This window comes from Anguilla rostrata, chromosome 9 (assembly GCF_018555375.3).
Source record: "Anguilla rostrata isolate EN2019 chromosome 9, ASM1855537v3, whole genome shotgun sequence".
NCBI lineage: Eukaryota > Metazoa > Chordata > Actinopteri > Anguilliformes > Anguillidae > Anguilla > Anguilla rostrata.
Genome location: NC_057941.1, coordinates 15,939,349 through 15,963,612, shown reverse-complemented (window position 1 = coordinate 15,963,612; position 24,264 = coordinate 15,939,349). Strand labels below are relative to the sequence as shown.

Genomic DNA, 24,264 nt, shown 5'->3' with positions numbered 1-24,264 from the left:
TAAATCCCTGCTCCTTTCAGGGCGCTGTCTAGCCGGAACAGCGCGGGATTAAGACGTGGGTAACACGTGGGATTTAATATAAACCTCAGGAACAGAGCAAGGGGATCTTCTCTATTGTCTCAAAGGGCGTGCAATGTATCGCTAGCCAAGCAGTCCTGACAGAACAAACAGACGTGTATACTGGGTCAAGTGTGGAGAGAGAGCTAGTGCGAAACAGGCAATCCTGGGGTCTGGATCTGAGGGTCACCCTCTGAGCAGAACACATTTCCTCTGGTACGTATGCCTGCATCACCCTCCCATGCAGAGTAATTAAATATTTGATCCCCTTTAAACGATTCTGTAGTATAAAATGTAAACACAGAGTAAAGACTAAATTAAACTTCATTCCATCGAGTACGTTTTTCATTTCAAAATGAAGCACAATCATAAATGTTCAAATTAAGCTTGAGTGGTGCTAATGTGTTCTTTAATTGTTCAGTTTGGCTGAGCTTTCAAAGCTACCTAAATAAGCGTATTATTATAATCACATTTTTTACATAGTATTGTTTTCATATTTTTTTTCCAATGCGTCATTTTCTCAGTCAAAAAACCCATGCTCTGAAAACTGTGGAAAAAAACCCGAAGGGCTTTAACTATGACCAAACCCCCGTATAAATATACTACATGCTGCCTGTGAACTTGCGGGGAATCAAATCTTAACGCGATGACCTCCGTTCTTCCATCAGCTTTTCCGGTGCGGGGGCCGCTGAGCCGCTCCGAGCCGCCGGTCGGAAGCGGTTATTTCAATTAGCATACGAGCGGGAGCGGGGATTCTGAGCGCTCGCCTCGCCATAAAAAAAAGGAATACAATTTAGGTCTCCTGCCGCATTAACTCTTCCCCGGTTTCCATAGCAACCCGCTCGCGGTCCAGACACCGGGATGAGGGGGAGAGGCCTCCAAGGACAGAAGCACTCGTGCTGGAGTTCCGAAGCAACACAAAGCCCGGGGCCAATTACCCCGATCCCGGCGTTCCGCGGGTTAACCTCATCGATCAACCCTCCGCATGCAGATGAGTCCTGGCTGGGTGGCCTTGCCTCAGAAAAAAAAAAAAACACAAAACACAAAACACAAAAAAAACAGAGGAGGAGGCAGAGAAAAGGATGTAAATAAATAAAAGCAGGAACAGGGAGACGTGCGGATATGGAAAGCGTAATCAGCCTGAGGAGACAGCTTGCGAAAAACGCCACCGGTATTGCCGCGGTCATCCTGTTAAAGTTTGAGCTTTCAATGGAATGGGAAGGCGGCCTGCTTCAGCAGATTAGCAAAAGCCCCAACGTTGTACAGGATCATAAATGGCCATCCTATTAGAAATCAAAAGAAAATATTAACAATGAAACATCTATTTGACTTTTTTCAAACAGCAGCTGCAAGAACATACGTCAAAAAATAACAGAATTTTGAACCGAGAGACATTTGTCATGAAAACAAAATAAATGTTCAACGGCAGCCTCCTCTGCCAATAGAGACACGAAACTCAATCAAATTCCGTTCAAAGCAAACACCACACAAACGCTTACACTCGTCAACACACATACTTCCCTACGATTTCGGCCTAAAAGCGCTTTCAGGTTTATTGTGATTGATAGATCCCAGCTTGAAGGACTGAAACGTCTACCATGTACTGTGACACTATTACAAAACATTCACACGGGCATGTTAGGAATTTATAATTGAAAGCAACATGCAGGGCAGAGGGATTTTAGCACTGTTTGTATTTAAGTGAAGTTACGTTTTCCGAAAAGACAACAGCAAAGAGAGAGTAGTGATTGCCGATACAAGAAGCCATGCATATTATGTTAATGAGTGATGAGAGGGGTCAGAGGAGTATGTCCTCAGCACAGGTTTATGTTTGAGTTGGTGTGTGAGCAGACACTGGGGAGCAGTTCATATCACCATCTTTAATTCAAAAGGTTTGCCTCAAAAGGTTAGATGCCAACTAGAATACAGCAGTCTCATGGTAACTCGTAAACTCAAACACATCTTCAAAATAAAACTGTTCACTGTGCTATACCAATACATTACAATGAGAATACGACCTTATGAGTATTATTATTATTATTAGACAAGTAGTATTTCTGTCTTAAAGTGAATATAATCTGAGCATTTGAATGAACTCAAGGCAATTAGGTTAAATCAGGCAATCAGTCATGACACTGTACTCTTAACAGGCTAAATGGAATTAGGCCTACTTCTCATTTCTTATACTGGATTAAATGTTCATCTGGTTTATTTCCCTTTTGGTTTATTTTGCTTAGTCTTGAAACAGAGCATGCGCTCAAAGACGAGGACACCTGAGTCACAGTAAACCTTGCAGACTATGCGGTAGCGCTGAAATGGCAGGCCATGAAAGGAGACCGTAGATGATACCAGGCGACGCCTCTGAGCTGTGAGAGGTTGAGACCCCCATCCATCAGCGGGTTAAGAGTCTCGCAAACAGTCTCTGAGCCCTGACAAGGGTGAAGGAGCTTGGCGGCTGGGGAGCCTGCCTGGTGCGAATGTAATGAGGGAATGTGACGTGGTACGGTCCTGCCGACCGGGGAAGTGCGTAGACCGACGCTCCCCGTGCATCACCGAAGTCTGGCGGGGGATCGCGGTCTGGGAATTTGGGTTGTCACTACATACAAACCAACAATAGAAAAGGGGCAGTCCAAAAGAGGCTTTAAAGAGCAAAATAATCTATGCCAGTTGTCGGACATTGCGCAACACCTGAAATAAGGTGCCCTGATGATCGTCTTCCAACTCTTTTCTCAGTATTAAGACAGTACATGTATTTGAGTTAGAAAAGGCAGATTTTAATACACTTGCTTTTATATAAATAAACTGAGATGAGGCTATTGGCAGATGGCCACTTCGCCATACTGTTGAGGATGATGCTACTCTCAGCACATCACCATGGATTACATCTGGAACAGGGCAGGGCGTAAGCATGTAACTGGTATGCAGCTGCCAGTGCCAACAACACATTATCATCCCTCATTACTGCCTCTTACTTTCAAAAGGAGAAATGCTTAAAAAAAAATCCCTGGTCTTACTACCATTTGTAGAATTTTGGCACAGCAGGAAAAAAAACCGCCTCCATTTCATCCAATGGCATTCAGAAAGCACATGACACATACATGATGTAAAGCCAATGACAAACAGCGCCCGGCTCTTAATGCCAAAAACAGAGCTCCAAGCAGCTTCCATTCTTCATGCTCTGATAAAGCGCCATTGCTACTTATTAGCATTAGCGTACAGCAACACAAACAATTTTTCCCAATGGATTTATAATCATTTTCATGAACCGTTACTGCAAATACCCAATCATCTTGACTTCACAATCAATAGCAATACGTCATATTTGTTTAAGCTAGGTTCAGAGTCCAGTTAGTTTTAAACGTTCACCCGCTAAAAACCGGATGTGGCATATACACTACATCAATGTCCTCTCATGTGGCCTACTTCAATGTGCTTATCCTTCAGTGGAATGCAAATCAGAAATAGGGACATCTTGGTCAATGTTGTGGTCTTCACTCTCAATAATAAAGGTACGGTGGAGGTACATTTCTGTTTGGTAAGGAACATAGCCTATTTTCCAAATCTAATCAGAAAGTATGCTCTATTTGGGTACTAATAAGTGTCTTTTATAAGCAAAAAAGATACAAATTAATTATGTATGGCAGGCTAGGGGACCTAGAGTACCACCCCAGTGACACGCATTTGAACTTTTTTTAGGTACTTTGTTGTACCTTTTTTCTGAAAGTCTTCCACACCAAAAAAAAAAAAAAAAAACTCTAGGTGCATGCTGCCACACATGCTTACACAACAATTATCTGGTTTCAGGTAGTACCAGGAAGTCAGGTAGTAAGCCGTTTCAACAATCGTTTATGTACGCCAGTATGTCAAGAAAATAAATAACAGAGGAACTACCCATGTCCAACAAAAAAAGAAGATCAGAAACATGTATCTTTAAATATTTTTTGATTGACTCAGGTGTACTGAGATGTTCTTTCACATTTGTTTGAAGCAACATTCTATATCACATGCTCATAACTTCCTTCATCAAACCTGCATGGAGATTTGGCAGTAAATAACACCCGACTCATAGTTGTAAGGCAGGACTTTGCACCTGTACTTCCTCTCTTGGCTCCACAACACACAAGTGGTCTCGCTTGGCAGGCCTGTTACGCGGCGCTTTTGATTCCGCCGCGGACAGGAAGCTGTTCACGCTCTTATTCATAATGCATTTCATACACTTGCGCATTGTAAAATCCCTGATGGCTCTAACCAAAACTGAAACAAAATTTGTCTTTGTCCTTGTGGCGTGAGCCAGGCTGTTCTTTACATCAGTGGCTCTCAACCTGCAGGGAAGGCCACCAGAGGGCCAGAGAGAAATAATGGGGACAGTGATACGTGTTATATTCCCAGGTGAATATCAATCATTCAATCAACATTTGTCATTCATTTTGTTCCATTTGTCAAGTCCTTTTTTTGCATCACAGAATTTGGTAAATGAATTTCAGACATGAATCCTCAAATTTCACAGTAAATCAAAGGACAAATGTTGATTAGAACCATATTGTTATATGGTCTGTTAGCATTTTTAAAATGGGTAATGATTTAGGTGCAGTAATTTAATGATAGCAAATTTTAAAAAGAATAGGCTACCGCATTTATTTTACTGCATACGCATGATAACCTTTTTTATTCTTTTCCCTCACAAATACCATAACACTTGTCAAATAACAAAGGTGCAGAAGAGGGTAGTCCACATCCCCCATACAGCCTACCTATAAAGGAAGTAAACTTTAAACGTCATGTTTAATACAGAGATTTTAGAATGCGACCGATCAGTTCTCAGTTCCACAACAAGGGTCAGGGCTGCGGCTTGAAATGTCAGGGAACTCCCGACTTAGGCTACATAAAAGTCACAGAGCTCATTTTTTCTCCCCATAGGAGAGACATATTCTCCCCGCAATTGTTTCCCAACGTTTGTCTCAGGCATCAATAAATCACATTTTGGAGGACCTTGTTTACCAAGGCTATTCAATCTGTTTTAATGCAGTCCATTATTAAAAAAGGATGGAAGGGAGACGGTCTGTCAAACTCTATTACCACGATCTTGAATGAAGGCAATTAATTTGATTACAATTATAGCGAAATACGCTAATCATGCGACGGTTTCGAAACGCATTATTATTGACTTCATTTATTGCGTTCTTACTGCTATTATCGCTAATGTGGCAACGGAATCTTGGGCACGAGCCAAGAAAAAAAGAGGCACGACACTCGCATCCCAGATGGACCCAGTCTCTCTGTGCGCTTTATTTACGCTTTACTGCCGGACTAATCTTGTGTTAGTGTAATGTTTGCTTTAAGCTCTCGATAAACAGTCATACACAGTGTTCTACTAGCAAGCCCAAAGGGTTTTCTTGGATATGGTTTTATTTTTCTGCATTAATACTAATTCTGTTATCACAATGTAAATGCTCCATCAAATTGCGCCAATCGATGTTTACTACAAAAATGAAAAATATAAAACATTTAAAAATGAATAAACATTTGCACAGATGCAGCTTGCTTGGCATTTATTTGATGACAGACATTATCAGTGCAAATGAAGCAAAGACCACAGAACTGGGATTATATGTTCACCCGCAACTCATCACGAAACCGTAAACATTAATGCTAAAGGGAAGTGGTTTTAATATAAGACCCTTGACATTACCCAGGAGCAAATATCTCCCAAAACAAATCATAAACACATCGCTCCAGTGCGCAGAGGCAACAGCCAGCAGTCAGTCAGTGTAATTAACATGGACTGCTGAAAGGTGAGTGTTAGTGTTGTGTAAATGGCAAGAATAAACGATGGCCCACCTGCTCCCCTTACGTCGCTTAATAGCTCAATTCCATGCACTGTATCAGTGTTCCGCTGAGGCCACAAATCACGCAGATCGACTGGGGTGCCGTAGATTCAGGGTGAGAAGTGTTATGGGTTATTAATTTTCAGTTGACTTTTTGTTTCTGCAATAATAGTTGAGACCCGTTTTATTTATCCACAAGTAAGGCTAGGTAAAGCATCGTGTGCTGATGTCATTAATAGAGTACTATGACATCATCGACAGAACCCCATAAAATGGATTTATGCAGGGCGTTTATTTAAAAAGATAATGGAAACTGGATCCATTTTCTCTCGCCCTGCAATTACTTGTGGATTCTTCTTCGCAGACTACTGAGTGTACCCAAAGCCCCCTCGCCTGAACAGTAACAGCTGATTAACCACAATTCGGCACTTAGAGATTTTTAAAATTAAGCCTCTTAAAACATACTGAAAACCATTAATTTGGTAAAGAACTCTTATAATGATAGAACTCAGCCACCTGCTAAAGATCTGTAGAGATAAAAAAGATTTTCCAAATTTCTGCTGATATTGGTTGCAACCTGTGCCATTCCAGCTGTGTGAGACTGCAGTGAACATCCATCCCAGCTGACTTCAGAGAACACAGCAGGGAGACTTGACATGAACCCCAGCCAAAGCCCCTTGTAAAATTTTTGGTTTCATTATAGGTGCTAAATCATTAGCCCATCACTGTTTCTCATATGAATGGTCTGGGCTGAGTTATTTACACCTGTGCAGATTGATCCACTGATATATATTCATCTATAAAACAATAATTGGTCAACTTCCTTTATAACTCAGCTATCTGCTAAATAGAAACTCACAGAGTTATAACCTCCACTCAAGGGATGTGATACTTTTTAAATTCCCTTGTCCCTCTACTGAATTTTGAAAAGTTGGGTTTCAGTTATTCTGCACCTTATAGCAGGAACAACTTGGGAAAAAAATCTTAAACTGGACAAATTAATTTCTATTGCTGATTTTAAACATGTAATTTGTGACACAGTGACTGAATTATGCTCCTGATTTTAACCTGTGTTCTGCTCTTAATTTCTGTTATACTACTGTCTCATTCCATATTTGATGTTTGTGACTTGATTGTCAACTGTCTTGTAAAGGAGATTTTTATCTCACTGGGGAATTCCTGGTTAAATAAAGAGCATATAAAATAAGACTTTGGCACATGCAGAGTATTCTACAGTTTAATCTATAGCTTTACGCCACCAGTTCTGAACTCAAAAGCGTTATCATCTGCAACACGGAAGAGTTTTTGGTAGCTTGACAAACCAAGCCAATAAGTAAAAATCAATAACACAGAGGCTGATATTGTCACAAAGAGTTAGATGGTCCAGACCAAGGCCACACCTGGGTTAATCAACGGTCTACCAATATTGTTCATGACTGATGCCTTATACAGTATATGTTCCCTGGCTTTGCTTTTGAGTCCATGCGTCATCAATTAGCATAGGCTAACATTGCAGTTGAAGCTTCTTACTTTTGAAAAGTCACATATTGAAAGGCAATAGGCTAAATCACTATGACACATTATACTTAACAAAGGAATATTCTTTGTTCATAACATGATTCGAGGATGGAAAATAACAGGACTTTTTCCATCTCCATTCTCACACACACAAATGCACGCATGCATGCATGCACGCACGCATCACTCCATCAAGCTTCACAAAAGACCTACGCTCCACAGCAATGGTAAGTATAAAGGATACTTGCAGCTCACACAATTTAGCATTACTGCAGACGATATTCTTGGCCACACTTGACCATTTCTCCAGGAGGCCATCTTGTTTCTCTCAACACATCATCTCTTCAGTCTGCCAGAACCGCCTTCTTTGGCAGCGCATGACCCTAGAGCGCCGTGCCACCCTTAAATTCATTACAGCATATTGGCAATAACATGAAACAGGCATAGGAGACTTCAAAGCAACCACAACAGTCAGGCGCTCTGGTGCTTTGCATTTTTCGCTCAATATCTGTCTCTTCCAATATCTCCATGGAGAGCCACGAGGCATCTGGAGATGTACACCCAGGGCCCCTGGTAGGAGGTCAAAGCCAGCACAAAAAACACCTGACCTTTTCCCTGTCTGCAAGGCTTGAATTCAGCCAACTGCTTTGACTCCATACTAATTATATTTATATACACACCATTTGTCTCCATTTATTACTTATAAATACCAAAAGCATGAATGCATAGTTGGAGCTGATTGATTTTCCAATAAAATCACCATTATCAAAATAACAAAATAGTGTTTATGCTCCTTTTCCATTACGGCACCACACAATGGCAGCCAATACTTAATGACAAGCAGTTGGGCTTTGGCATAATTTAACAAGAGACACCTTACGTCGATTTTCTCCTGTTGCAGGCAATTATTTTTCCCTGTTACTGCATACAAAATCGGGGATATCAGCTAATACTGCGAGTTAAGGGGAGATCATTTTGCCTTCTAAGCTATGCCACAGAGGGCCAAATTCACTCTGACCACAAAGAAAGTACTATGTCCTTAACTGTGAGAAAAGAATTAAGGCCAGCATTACTTTCTAACGACTTTTTTTTATACACAACAGTATTTGCAAATTTAAGAATCAGGGGAAAAAAAATGTAACCACATTGTGGTTTGATTGCCTTTGAGCCAAATAAAGCTTGTTTTATTTCTATTTAAACAATATAACAGCAGGGGATTGAACATTCTCTGTACATTATCCAAAGCCTTACATCCAACATGAAATTAAAAGGAGCAAATATAACAGCAAATAATGACATTGGGACTAGCTGTTTAGGATTTTGATCAGTTCTTCTCCAAAGACTCTTACTGTGTTCTACAGAGTCGCACATAAATAAAAAAGCAGGTCTACAGGGGTTGTTCTGTAACCTTGGTAGATGGAAAGCAGCCCTGAGCATAGAGGGGAATGGGATGGGATGGGGGGCGCCAGGCCTGGAGGCAACAGCCTGGGGCCCGGGGCCCAGGGGAGGACGCTGGCTGTGAGAGAGGCCGGTGGCTGCCGGAGCATGGATGGCGGCCGGCCGCGCCTTATCTTTAAGCCCGCTGAGCTGGGCTACCTAACCTCCCCGCCGCCAGTCAAGGTTCCAGCACGTGTGCGTATGGCTCCCAGTATTCCTGCAAAGAGCAGATACCATTCACATGGGTACCCAGGAGCACCCCATGCCATAGGACCTTACCCAAAAACCTTGATGAAGACATGCCAATTCTGTTTAAATGTTTAAAATGTTTCCTCACTCACAATGCTTTTGTGTATATCCCTACTCCTAGTCTAACCTTCCCCCATCTCATATGGTCACTAGAGACATGCACCCTGTATAAATACATAATTATTCAAATTGATATGTACTGCAGCTAAGTAGGGCCAACATGCAATGGTACAATACCTATCTCAAGAGTACAATTTACTAATTTACATTCATGACACTGAGTTCACACACCCAATTTTGTTGTAACCTTTCCCTTACCTATAGTACGAATGGTTTAGAAAAGATCTGTGCTAAAATCCACCATCATCCTCATATTCACGTTGTAACAGCGTCTTTGATTTATGCATATTATTTATCCAAGCCGCCTGTAGGGACAGTACCCACTGACCTGACCACACGTCTGATCTGGAGCCCTATCATGCGCTCTCAGGATTTAATTACTGCCCTCCAAGCGGGACAGAGCATTACAGGACTGTGCATTTGGATGGAGGAGTTGCTAACACATCAGAACAACACAACCTGGGCTCATGCAAGTGACTGCTTCGGCTGGTTTGTTGTGCTGTCGGAGGAAAAGCTAGGCAAGCTTATTGATTCATTTGATTCTTAATCTGACCTTAATGTAACTGAATTGTGTTAAATGGGAGCACATACATGGGTCTACAGGTATGCTTTGTTGCAGATGTAAAACCCACTGGGACTATGGGTGTAGCGCCAAGTTCACCAACTTATAGTCTTTCATATTGTGCTCCATGCCCAAGACAGAAACAAAAAAAGCAAGGTCTATGTTGTTTGATAAAATGCAATGTTATTACAGTTATGTAGTGGACCTATGGCTTTTCAGTGGATTAAATCTCATGGCAACATATTTTTTCTTTTAGTGCTATTACAGCCATACTTCAATAAGCTGAAATGTTTACTGATGTCCAACATTCCCTCACAGTTCAGGAAACACTGGATGCGGACAAGTCTGAGGTCAGAGATGCACCTGCTAAGTTATACAAAGGTCACTCCCAGTTATGGATTTGTAACAGAATTGGATGCCGATTGACTTGTTTTTGGGGTCATTTATCGTGGGTTCCATAATGTTTTCATTTGTTAAAGTGCAGATTCTCAGCTTTAATTAAAGGGTATTTTCATACATTCTGGTTTCACCATGTACAGTAGAAATTACAGCACTTTTAATGCATTGTCCTGCCATTCCAGGTTACAAAAATGTTTCGGCCAAATCAAGAAAAAAAAAAACATATCTTTGTCCCAAACATTATGGAGTTCACTGTACATACGCATGAAAGGTAGCATGTATATTTGAGCCTAGAGGACAGCTCATAGTCATTACTGAATACACTTATTTCTAATGTAGTCCTCAATGGAAATAAGCAAATACAGATCTCAAAACACAAACATTACCAACTAAGAACAACTATGCGTTACAGCAGCATGATTTAACAAGAAAAAAAGCATATGCTCTCGATCACCAGAACACAATTTAGTAATAAATAAACTAGGCTTACAAGCGCTAGCCTTTGTAAGTGGTACAGCTCAGTTTGGTAAACTTCCTAAAAGATGCAGCAGCATAAAAGCAGAACTAGTTTATTTAAATAAAAGATAAAATAAAGAAATAAACCATTTCTTATGCTATTTCCAAATTACTCAGGTTCACCAATTTAAACAGCCTCATTTTTCTAACCCAGCATTCCTTGATCAAGAGAGGGAGGCTATTCAAAAGACAAATACATGCTGGTGTAAATAAATTGAGCTTTCTGTAGAACTTTTTATTACTGGTACATGACAGAATACTTGCTTTTGAGTTTGTGTTGGCTATGGACCACAACTGCGATTTGTTTGTCATCTGGGGCACTGCTATTAATGATGTGAAACATAAGGTTGAGTTACAGTTAGTCTTCTCTCTGTTCAATTGGGAGCAGAACTGCTTGTTGCCGTTTGTCAACCTCAATTGATATCCTGAGGGGAACATTAAGAACATATCTGATAATGTTATTTTGAAAAATCTGCATTGCATTTTTCAGCTGTCTTGAGAGGCCACTTTACCATGTGGAGCATACATAATTGAATCAATACTACTAAAAGCTTCTTAGCTTTGATATCGAACATTCTGGTGTTAGGATAAAGAAAGTTAAGCTTATTTAAGTGAACATTTTCCAAGCTGAGTCTCCTCAGCATTAAATAGTAGTTCCAGCTCAATACGACAGGCAAATCATTAAAATGTGAAAGGAAAAGAGATGGTCTTAGAATAAATCACTGTGGCACCCCAGTGATATCACTTTTTGACATCATCAAACATCACTGACTTGTGTTCTGCCAGATAAATAAACTCACATTTAGATCCATGATCAAAGTAAAATGCATAGTGTTAATTCAACTCTTACAGAGTACATGAGTCCAGTAGGGACCATGCACTCTGCATGAGTTGATTCAACATTGAACATTTTACTGTCCACTTCAGTTTTGACAACGGTATGTTGTGGTTCTCAGTAAACAGTATCAGCTTCTCTCAAGCTCTGACAAACCTAACATCATACGGGCAACACACACACTTAATTGTGTGTGTGTGTGTGTGTACTCTTATGTAAAAGGGAATCCAAGGGTGGAGGATTCAAGCCAGACTGTGTGACCTCCACCTCATTAGCCCCCAGAAAATATACACTTGTCAGCTCCCAGGGAGCTCTCTGCAGCCGTGTGCCTCTTTAATTCACACAGTGGAAAATCAGTCAGAACCATCAAACAGCAGAGGCTACAAATGCTGCAGGCTTTGTCTTTTTTCTGCGATCTCAAACAAAGCTTCTAGCAACACATGAAAAGCCTCGTTCAGAAAGGCTGCAGAAAACAAAGTTCCAAACTGGACAAATATGAGGCTTCTGGTTGGATATCGAACCCTGTACTTTCTTCTCTCTACACTTTCTTCACCAGAAACCAAAGGCAACATTAGACAGTAATAAGGTGTGTCCATCATAGCCAACACTCTCGTGTTCTTGGGCATATATTGCTTCAGGGGAAGTGCATTTTGAAGCAAATACAAATGTTAAGTATAAGGTACATTATTATGAACATTTTCATATTTTCTTTTCTGCTGAACTGCTTTTGATTATTAATGAATTAATGGTGCTCTACGGGAAAGTGGGAGTGGATCAGCCAGAACGAGAATGAGAAAGAGAGAGAGGGAGGAGGGGGAGAGGGGGAGAGAACACAAAGTATGGGGAGAAGGTGGCAGATTACGACTTAATGGCCACGGAATAATGATAATTTCACTATTCTCTCCAGTCGCGCGGACCGCGCTAATGGGTTCATTAACGTCGCACTCTCTGGCGCGCGGGAGAGGACGGTGTCACATCCATCTAAGTCAGATCATAATAAAAGTGGTTAAGCCCTATACTGATCCACTGTAGGTGTCGGGGAAACAGATGCCAAAAAAATCAACAGAATATCAGTCCAAGAAAAACACCCAAAAAACAACACCTCTGGGCTTGCTGCGGCTTGCTTCAAACCAAAACAAAGGGACTGAGTTCTCACGGGTCGGCAATTCACATTTTGCACTATCGCACAGTTCCATCAGATCTGTGAAAAAAAGCATGCTGGGAGGAAAGAACTGGTGATGATCACTCTCAAGATTTGGACCCCATACCTGCACCATCACAACTGCTTTTTCCTGAGTTTCCCCATTTAAAAGAGCCTTTTCATCGAATCCCTCCGGCACAGTTTTAACACAAGCCTTGATTTTCCATACGGTGTGGAGACTGAATTCTTACCAGGCAGAGAGACTACCAATGAGCTTCAGGGAATTCCACAAGTGCTTACTGGAAAACATTAATGCACTGCTAATGTTTGCTGGTTTGCTGTTAAAACAACAGAGCCAGCCAAAGGAACTGCACCAAAGCAGAACTGAAACAAGTATCATGTACACTCCAAATGTCAAAGAATCGTCTGTTCCGTTTATTTCCCTTAAAACAAGCTTCGAGCCCAAAAGGAAAAAAGGTCCACACTTATGTGTGCGAAAATGGGAAAGTCACACTGGTTTTCACAATGGTCAAGAACCGAATGGATTTAAGCTGAATGTATACAGTGATCTAGAGTAAGTAATGCAGCCTAGAAGATGCTCCAGGAATGAGACACAACTATGTTGCTCATTTAGGTTTCTGTAGCTAGCTATAAGGTGCAACGTACCCAAAAAAGCCAAAATAATTAATAGTTGAGCAATCTCCTGTTCAATCAAAGTACTGCTGCATTTTTTCCTTGCCTTTCACCAAATAAATTAAGAAATTATGCAATTATTTTTAATACATTCTCATTATTCAATACTATTGCGTAAAATTCAAGTAAGGGTGGCATGGTTGTGCAGTGAACAGTACTGTCACCTCACAGCAAGAGGGGAGCAAGTTTGAATCCTGACCCCCCCCCCCCCCCCGAAGTGTTAATATGTGCTACTCATACATTATCTAAGGTCAAAGCACTACAATTGTTTGGATAAACTGAATGCTCTGGAAAGCAAGAAACACTGGAGCCATGGGAAGGACAAAATGAAAATTCTCTATCCTCATGCCTAATAAAAATCACAAAGTAGGCCTATGCCTTTGTAATCAAATCACTGACATTGGAAATGACATTTCAATAAAAACCTGGCCTCTTGTGTGTTGTTTATCTTTCAGCAGATAAGAACCATCATATGGCGCCAGAAGCCATTGTGGGTGCGAGGAGAGAGTTTAGAGACTGCATGAGTTGCGTGAGAGTCAGACACTTCAATAACTGAACAGAGATCAGACGAATGACGGTAAATATGCTGATACGATATACTGAATCCCCTTTTCCCAAACTGTCTCGACACCCTCAAGAACTCAATAGCCATTAACTGTCTCTCTGTCCCCCTCCATATACTGACGCATTAAAGTCTGACGTAGAAATAGCGTTAATTGTAAATCAGGGATGCCTTAAGACCTGTCTGTTAGATGGAGTGTTCCAAGCTTGGGATTGCGACCTACAGTTTAAAAGAAAGGAATCGCACAAAAGAGCCGCGTCACCTGCCCGGAATGAACTCTTCTTCACAATGGGGAATGGCACCAGCGAGAGGCAAGAGCTATGATGTTGTTATTCAGCTTCTATCGATGCTTAGGTGTCTTTATGTACAACAACAACAGACTGTGTCACGCTCACTTCCACTGTAAAGACCTATACTGCGGCCCGTCGCTGTTTATTTATGCATGAACACGTAATACAGTACAATAGCAGCCTCTGACATTTTTATACCTAAAGATTGAATGCATGGTTGGAGTTGTTGCTTGCTGTGCTGGCGCAAAGTAACACAGCGTCTGAAGTTGGGAGCAGAGTAATAGACATTTCTATGAATATCAATAAAGTGCACGATATTCTAAAGGCTGACAGCTGAAATGCTGAGCTATAATGGCAAAAATAATAGCTGCTTTCCAGCCACATGTCCTAAAATGGGGGATCAAAACTCCAGGGCAAGTGGAAAGATATTACAGAGCAATGATGCCAAAGGATCACATTGCCTGCAAACTTTATTTTTCATTTCCAAACCTGTCTCAGTTTGCTAGTTATGTTTGTTTTGCACCTTAAAACAAATGGACACAACCTGAACTGATGTTATAGAAAATAATTCCACCTGAAATACAGTAGCGCATAACTGAAATGAAGATTGTGCTCATTGTTATTTGTCAAAATTTTCTGTTGTTCCAGTACACCTTTTCTCACTCACTTTCTGGCTTTTCAGTTCTCTCTAGAAAACCCATTTTGACTGAGTTTTTATTGTAAAAATAACCAATAACATGCATTTTGATCAATTTATTGTTTGAGATGAGAGCACTCTCATAAATCTTTTGTTACTTTTAATTCATAAACATCCATTTCTTTCCTGACAAATAAGCCATTTCCTATCAAAGCCCAACAGACTTTTGTGGTGACACAATTGCTTCCTCAACGACATTTGCAATCGCACCGCGCGACTGAAGTGCGCGTCCCACCGAAGGCCCAATTTCAACCGCGGGATTCGTTCCTCTGTGGCGACACTGAATCGACGGACTCAGGGCCTCGTTTGAGGGCCATAAACAACGGCAGATGCAGCCGCTGCCGTTACACACACCGGCACGGCGTCGGGCGCGCCGCCTCCGCAGACAAACGAGGAGTGATTCATCCGCGCGCGGACTGACGCACGGTGTCCCCCGGTCGCCGGCCGGCTCGACGCCCTCCGCAGCCCGCTGCGTGGGAGAGACGCCCGTGGCCCCGTCCACCCGCGCCGGGCCGCCCGCAGCAGCCGCGCGCTGGTTTACGACGGTAGCCGCTTCCCGGCCGCAGCGGAGAGCGACTGACTGCTTTTCGGATTGCTTCCTGAGGCAATGATCTTCTTTCAGATTTTCGGCACATCTGGCCCCCACGCGCCGATCTGTCGGGGAGCCTCGACGCGCCAAAAAGCACGCCGATATCAGCCTGTCACATTGGGTTCCAGCTCCCAGCAGCCTCCTGAAAACACGCATTGGGCGAGACAGACAGCCCCCAACTCCGGAGGATGATAATATCTCTGACAGCTTAATGCTGCCTTGTTAAGATAACAAAGAAATGGGAGCATAATCCTTTTGTGATGCTTTCCCCTCACACGGCACTATGGTGCCATAATAATTGTTTTTATAAATTGCCTTCGTACCAGGCCTAACAAGTACACAGCTCTGATTGATGTTGCCATTATTACCATAACAAGCAGTTTATTTGCCTAATCCTTCTCTCCGTGATATCTCAGGAACAATTCAATGCAGCTCAAACATTTTTTTGTCACGGAGCACGCAAGTTTACAACTATTTTAGCTTTGCATGACTTCTTGTGAGATTAAAGTTATAGCCCTAACCACTACTTCACACAACCACTTTAACTGCACACTATACTCCTTGACAGTGAGAAGCAGCTATCTGAAGAAAAAGAGGTGCATTACATTCAAAAGTGGAAGGCTGACAGCACAACTGTGGCATCCTTACGGTCACACTTTTACTTTTTCTAAGCGTAAAAAATGCAGCCAGGCCTAGGGCAGTAATCCTGCCGTTAGGTTCTCCTTTTGATAGCACAACCACCGTAATATCACAAATTCTTTCATCTTTGGCATAGCGTATAAACAATACCTCTTATTCAGAGCTCCTGAGAATGTTTTGTTCCCTTCGAGGAATGTGCAATTTCCTTCGGCTTACAACAGACCAATCACTAAAGGTCAATCAAAGAAACCCGATTTACCCTACCAAAAAAACCCTCTCAACAGCTCCTGGGCTAGCTCTAATAAATCATCTTATTTGTCATTCACTGTTTTCAGCTGAGGCAGTGACCTTTGAAGTTGCAATGTAAATTGTTCAGTAACATTAAGCGTAAGCTATGAACTCAGTGCAACACAACCTCCATCCAGCCAATAGGGATACAGGACTGGACTGGAGGCCTTAATGCTTCTGAACCAAAACTAATTGCTCCTGGATTTCAATTACTTTTTTCTGTATGAATATTATCCAGCTTGAATAATTCAATTATTTTCCTTTAATGCTAATTGCAGTTGTAGCTACACTCAACCCAATCAACATTGTACGTCATCTAGGCAGAGCAGTGAATGGGTGCCCAAAAGCGCTCGCTAGATATTCTCCCACACAAAATGACAAGCTTGCAGACCATTATCAATGGCTATTCTACAGTTTTCCACAATGTGTCTAATGTAGGCTTCATTAATTTATTATGATAGCTGAAAGTGGAGTCTAAGGTCTACCTGAATACAACATAAAATATCTTCCAATACTGGAGCATGCAACTCAAAATATATCTTTATTTATGAAATCTGTGACAGTTAGGGACTTAAGCCATTAAGACGAAATCTCCACATACTATGGCAAACAGGAGATCATTAATAACAGCACGAAACAACAAAGTCTTTTTTCCAATAAACTAATGGATGCAACAGCATACATCACATTATCTTTCTAGGCACATTACATTCTAGACACGTTTCAATATGATCTATACGCGTTCAGTACATTTCACACAATCCTTTCTGTTTAAAGGCTGAGGGGAGATTGGCTTTTGCATTTTCCTCAAAGCGTGTAAACTGTCTGCCCCATTTCACGGAGCTACTGAATACATAATGTTACTCTACCTCCTGTATAGTTCTGGTGCACCTTCTGAAAAGCTAATATTTCTCCTTGAGAGGACAGCAACCACGAATAAGCGAAGAAACATGGGATCTATGCATCTGTAGGAAAACAAGCCGTCTTCAGATGTGAAACCGAATCAGACGCCGACTGCCTGAAGCATGCCTGCTACCCTCAATCGTCCAGACTGATGGAACGACTTAAAAACTATACAGCAGCCATTCTCCTCAGGCCAGGTCTGTAGCACAACAGAAAGAGTGCTATTCACTCTGTGCCACGTGTGTTCTCGCAGGTCTGTCCTCTTGCACACAGTGGATGGAGCAGCAAGAGCAGGCCAGCTTGCGGTCTCCTCTTTTCAATTCACATTTACATGCAGACGATAATTGCAGCATGTCGTATCATAGCTATCGTAATTAGCACTCCTTTATCAATGGAGAAGGTAGGAGCGCTGGTGAGAGCTACAGCTAAAGGTCTATATGCTGGCTCTCCCAAGCTCCCGTAAGTTGGGGATCGCGCCCCCTCCCCCCCCTCATCCCCCTGAGTGACAGGAGGCAGATAAACTCCGTGACAGGCAGCAGCACTGGCGCCCGAGTTAAGAGATGCCCGCCAGCGCCAAGCGGCACGGACGTGGGCCGGCTGCTGCGGCGCAGATAAAACCCGCCGCGGCCCGTCGCACTTCACCCCTGCCTCTCTCCCCCGCCACGCGGGAAGACTGCCGGATTTTCGGGGGGCCCCCTCCTGCTCCTCTCGATCGCGACGCTGCGCCGGTTTTAAAGTAAGCGCCGCCAGCGGGCGGGCGGGAGAGGTCACGGCCGCGGGCCCGGCGGGGTCCGCCGCTGCAGACAAACCCGCTAATTGCGCGGCGCCCCGAGGAGGCGGCGAGCCGGCGAGCTTTCACCTCTTTCCCCCCCTCCGCCGGCCCGGGCTCCTCGGCACCGCCGGCCCGGGCTCCTCGGCACCGCCGGCTTCATCGTCCGGCGGCGTCTGACTGCCTTTGGCACGCGGCGGATAGGAGAAAAGGGCCGGGGGGCGGCGAGCTTGGCGGGCGCGTCCGCGGGACACCGCTGCGGGTCTGTCCCGGTCGTCACGGCGATGGGGGGCTGGACGGCGCCGCTACATCAACGGGCCTCCTGGCACGGCCGCCTTTTCACGCGAGGCCACAAATCGAAACCGCCTTTTCCAGGGGCTCTGCCGTGCGCCTTAATGTACGGACACCTCCTCCACCCCACAGCAGTAAGCCGTGTCAAAGAATGAGAGTGTCAATGGGAGAAATGTGGTGGTAGGCAAGGCACCGACTTCCAGGGGAACACAACCTCTCAGGCATTATACAGCAGACCAAACCAAAAGGGACCAAAATCCCTTGTTCTTGTTCAGTACTTACATCTCCTCAACCCCCAAATGACTTAATACTGATAAGTACCACATTTACACAAACGTGTCCTCTTAAAGTTGTGTTTTATAACCTTGTAACATGACCACTATGTCTACAGCATTTGGTATTTTACCACTACTGTGGTAAAATACCTAAGCACAAATCTGTATGCTGTACCTGTAAATATGAATATTTAAAACATCTCATTACATAACACTGGCTGCAACCCAGTGACCTCTTTGTTATACTTTTAAAGCAGCATTGAAACAGTTTGCTATTTATTTTGCTTTTCTTGGTTCTCGCGGTAGCCATAAAAAGTGTACCAGTAAAATTTTACACATGTAACTTTACAGTATAAAGTCACATTTCCCACAGCACTCTGATATTTGAGTTTGTGCATTTCCAGACAAATAAAAACCATTTATTCCTGCAGAAATGAATGGTCTTCACCACATGCGGGATGATCAGGGGGGTGGTTTCTGTTAGAGAGGCGGAGTAACTGAGTAATAATTTTGGGTGGTGGTGCACAACCTAAACATTTGGCCCAAAAATGAACTGTGAGCCTATTCATTAAATTTGAACCCTTATTTGTAATCACTGTTTGTCAAATTTTAATTGTAACTGAAAACAACACTGGACACATTGCCAAGACCATTTCTTACAGTTACACTGCCATGACCCGAAACCAAGAACTTCAAAGAAATAAAACCCTGGGTACGTCAGTCCCTTAATGAGTGTACTTCGTCAGCGCAAAAAATGCATACTTTAACAAGGTAAAGCACAAGAGGTAAGCCCAACTAGTGGGGACACAATTTCACAGGAAGCAACGCAATGTCGCAAAAAAAAAAAAAAAAAAACCAACGAAAATAAAAAATTGAAAAGCACAACTCAAGAAATTTTGAGTTAAGTACATTTAGCCTATGTTTGGTAATTAACATGAACTGTACATTTGTGGAGCACAAAAGTAAACTTAAATTTAAAATAACCAGATTCACTTTTGCATATATTCAAGTCTGGGCCACTCTTTAGGCCACTGCAGGAGCCTTTTTATGCTATTATACATAGCCGAATAAATGCATTACTATTCCTCAACTACTTGCTGAGGAAACACTAAATAAACATACTGTATAGCAGTATAGGTGTCAATTAAACAAATAATAATATGCCCTTTATATTGTTTATTAACTAGTCTGATTTAGAATCAGCTACATTTAATCTAATTATAAAAACCTATTTTACAACCTGGCATTCATTCAAAACCACAAATAGCCAAAGGACATTTTGAAAACACTGATCACATAAATTGGCAGTTAATTTACTATTTATTAATTATTCATGTTCTAGCTTTAAATATGTATAAATACAGTATATTATCAATATTTTTTTAATAAGCTCCCAAAAAAAATAATGGTGAATAAATACTTAGTGTGTGTCTATTGGATATAAATTGGAGGCAGTGTGTTGGTCCATAGTGAGCAGAGAATGCAGGGTTAAATCTCTGATGGGGCACTGCTGTTGCACTCTTAAGTAAGGAACTTAACCTGCATGCTTCTGTTAATACTCAGCAAAATAGACCAGTCATTTTTCAAAGTTAGCTTTCCTTGAATGACATATTGAGGCCTTTCTTTATATCTTGGTCAGCTTTTCCCTCGCATTTACATTTATTGAGCTGAAGTATTTTGACAGAATATGTTCATAACAGCAGTTACAGTGAGCAGTGAATCAATAAATTAATTCAATTTTGCAGTGAACACTTAAAGCATTGCCTAAGCAATCATCTCTAAGCAATCATCTCAACAAGTGATCAGCTACAAATGAAAAACAGTAAGAAATATATTTTTGTAAAAACATTAAACATTAATATTCAACATTTCCAAGTGCCTTCCAGGTGCACCCAAAAACAGATTTACCAGATCCATGCTAAGCATGTTAAGTAGTCTCTAGTGTCGTCAGCAGGTATGCATGCAAAAGCAAGCACTAGGCTACAAGCAATTAAATGTATCAACACAAAATAGACCAAAAGCAATATGCAGGTCAATATGGTACATACACACATTAAAAAAATTATTTAGGACCAACCAAACATCCTAACCATAGACAAAAGCAATGTCACTGAAGCCTCTCAACTTAATGATTACAACAATATTTGAATACTTTAATTTCAACTGTACTCCTTCAGAAATAGAAGACAATTACGATATGCTGTTACCCAGTTCAGTGATTTTAAATTTACAGTATAGCCTACTCCAATTAGACTGGAACACAGTATTTACAGGAGGCTATCCACAGCCTTTAGTTTGTCAACTTTGGTTTAGGCGGCAAATTATTATGGACATTATTATGTCTGCTCGTCTTCAATGACTGAGCTGGCTCCAGGAAAATACCCCCAAATAAAACATTTCTGTTTTGATATAATCGTAATCCTAATCAGTGTAGTGTTTTTGGTACTTCCTTTCAAATGAACACATATGCTGTTTGCCCATGGGCATATTTCCAGCTTTTTTTGCTGTTTGTGGAAAAACAATCAGGTCAAAGAGGGTTATTCCTTAGAATAGGATTACCAAACCTCTTCTTTGCATGCTCCTTGGAAGTAATGAGTGCAAACTGCCAATGCAACCGTCTCAATAAATACCTGCTGTTATAGCTCAGTTTAGGTAAGAGACTGTGCCATGGATTTTAAATGCCTTAGGTGGAATGTTGCTTCAAAATAAAGGCAAATAGAAATCTGAAGGAACCAGACAGACAATGGCATAGTCTCGTTAAAAAGCGCAGTGAAAAAAACCTCTGTGAACCAGAAACAACGGTACAAGAGAATCTGACCTCTGAAGAAGGGCAAACACAGATTTAGAGTGAGCCCAGATTCCCTGAATTGTGTTGACACTAGAGTAGTTCAAAATGACTTCAAAATGACACAGCAAGTCAAACCGCTGTGTGAAGGAGGAGCTGAGGAAGAGAAACTCGGAAAGGGAGGAGGTGGGCGGTGTGGGAAAGCAATAAAGGCCATCAAGGGAGAAGACAGAGAGAGAGGGGGAGAGAGGGATGATTGGGAATGAGGAATAGGTAGTGTAAAAGCAAAACAAGTGAGATAATGCATGTGTTCTGTCCCTCAGCCTACAGTGGAGGGCACTGGTTTCCACGAGGGCAGTAGAGAGGTATATGTCTTTGTAAAGAAGAACAGTAACTAATGGGGGCATGATAAATGAACATAATCGCAGACTCTTGGAAGCTTAACTTTGAGAACTCTGACTTGCACCATTGCAGATTCTACATGGTGATAACATGCCAGTTTTAATAAGATATAGCACAATTACTACTTTGCTGCAGCCTGTAGGAGTCAGAGGTCATTGTCTGTTTCAATGCTGCTCCACCCCTTTCAGCCACATGATGGCGCCACTCTGAACTGCATGGACTTTCATACCAAGACAGCCATATAACGGGAATTTTTCAAAACTGAGTATTTCACAAATTAAATGTGAAGAAAACATGAGCAAAGTCACTGATGCTGCAATAGGTCCAGAATAATTTCTGAGATGTGTTCTGTGGAGAAGAAAAACTAAAAAAGTTTGTGAGTCATGTTGTTTTGTATTGCATGAGGTCTTTTTTATGTGTCTGTTGCTTATATTTTATTTTAAAATGACTATTTAATGGGTATTTTTACTTTATTAGTTTATATTACATTAATATTACCAATATCACCATAACTGTCATCAAGGACTGTGACAATATGAATATAAAGAATATACATATTCCAAAGCAAATTCCTTTGTGTTGCTTAAGAATTTCACGGATGACAAATACCATATCTGAAATATGAAAACATAAAAATATACTGGGAATACATATATTTTTAGTATATAAATAACATGATTTTAGCTGTTTTAGTCCACTCTAATATAACAAATGTTATGAATGGAAAAATTTAATCCAACAGACATTTGTAAAGAGGGTTTGTATCTTACACCTGGGTGAAATTCAATGATAAAATCGAACTTATTGATTCCGAAATTCCAAAACACCGTGAGGAGTGATAGAATGTAAATGCAAAGACTGCTTACAGTTCAGGTGGTAAGAAGAGTACACACACGCGCATACACAGGCTCGTGCGCGTAAACACAGACACACACGCACACATACATACACAAACACACATGCATTTAGAAAAGTCCATTCTTAGAACATAGTTACTATATTTCATACTGACGAATTGCATCCAACTTAAAAATACTTGGCAGGATCTGCCAGAATTAACTGTATCACCTCACATCTACAATGTTAACTTCTTATCCATTTTACCCTTCTTAAATGCGACAATTAAGACGCACACGCAGTCCCATAACTTGAACTCCATCAACTGTATCTCTACACAGCAAGTAACCAGCGCTTTCTAGTAGCCAACAGCTTTCAACAAACGGTCCATACTGACAATATAATAAAAGCGCACGAATGAAAGAATGCGAAATCATCGTTCACAAGCATCGCTTAGCCTCTACACGTTGCTAGCACAAACACGATTATTCCGGGATGTCATATGCTAAATGCCCGAGTGCGTTGATGTGTCCAGCCCAGATCGGCATTTGAAAACAAAGCTTGCTGACAATAAAGGCATAAAATGCTAAGGAAACTGAAATGTACTTCAACGTACCATTGTTGCTCCAATTCCCAGTCCCTGAAGAAGTCAAACTCGAATAGGTCCATGTTTGGTCCCCGTGGTATGAGTCAGTAAGGAGCCGGTGGCCGCTCAAATGCACCAGCCTGCATACAGCACTAATTTGTGTGCGTTTCCGTTAAGTGCAACTAGCTACCTAGTCTTACTGTACGTGTTCAGCCGGGCTGACACACAGCGAGAAAAAAAATGCTACAGCCCTGACTGCCTGCCTCACGCGTCTCAACAGCACAGTTAGAAGAAGGCGGAGCTTGAGAAATCCAGAAGCCGTGACATGGAGTCAACATATTAGGAACCAAGGGATCTGGCTCATAATATTCGAAAAGAAAAAGAAAAATAATAATAACGGTACAAGCTACATTTTTACTCCCCCCGCTGTTACTCAAAATCAGCTGTACTGTGCCTAGTGTGTTCCGGGTGAAGTGAGGTCAAACGCAACGATTGATGCACAGCATGTTTCCAATATAACTCTAATTTTTTGCTGAGAGCAGGTTATGGCGAAAAAGCAACACCATCAAGGTTGATATTAATTGACCATGATAAACACAAAGACAAAATATTCAAATTTAAAAATGTAATTATTTCCCCTATTCATGATAATTTGTGTAGTTAAAGCACGAAGTTATCAAGGGCAGTACTATCTGGACATGGGACTCAGAGCCAAGGAATGAGGTTTCCCCTGATGTTCTGATTCTATCATGGCTCCTCTTCAAAACCTTCTTCAGATGAGCCCCCATCTACTGCAGACACAAAGGCAACAATTTACATGAACGTAGCACTTATAATGTATATGCACAGGGACTGTAGGAGGGCCTTGAAATGAAGAAACCGCTGCCTGCATGGTAGCTTCATTATTCTAACGTATGCTTGCGTGTGCTACTGCTTGTACTGAAATGTGACAGCCTGAAGTCAGTCTATTTAATGAGGTGCATGGCCTTTGATTTCTGC

The 24,264-nt window shown here is 41.7% G+C and overlaps 1 protein-coding gene across 4 annotated transcripts in view; it reads right to left on the bottom strand.

The window, feature by feature from the left end:
- The window catches only part of LOC135263031 (AF4/FMR2 family member 2-like), a 166,841-nt gene extending 143,210 nt beyond the window's left edge, over positions 1-23,631 (bottom strand). Inside the window, exon 1 of one of the 4 annotated variants that reach the window (XM_064350577.1) lies at positions 23,296-23,631. In XM_064350577.1, coding sequence (XP_064206647.1) covers positions 23,296-23,348 — 53 coding nt within the window. In that variant the 5' untranslated portion in view covers positions 23,349-23,631. The remainder of the gene's footprint in view (positions 1-23,295) is intronic. The other 3 variants (XM_064350578.1, XM_064350579.1, XM_064350580.1) reach the window with 3 other exon arrangements.
- Between the last annotated feature and the right edge of the window lie 633 nt (positions 23,632-24,264).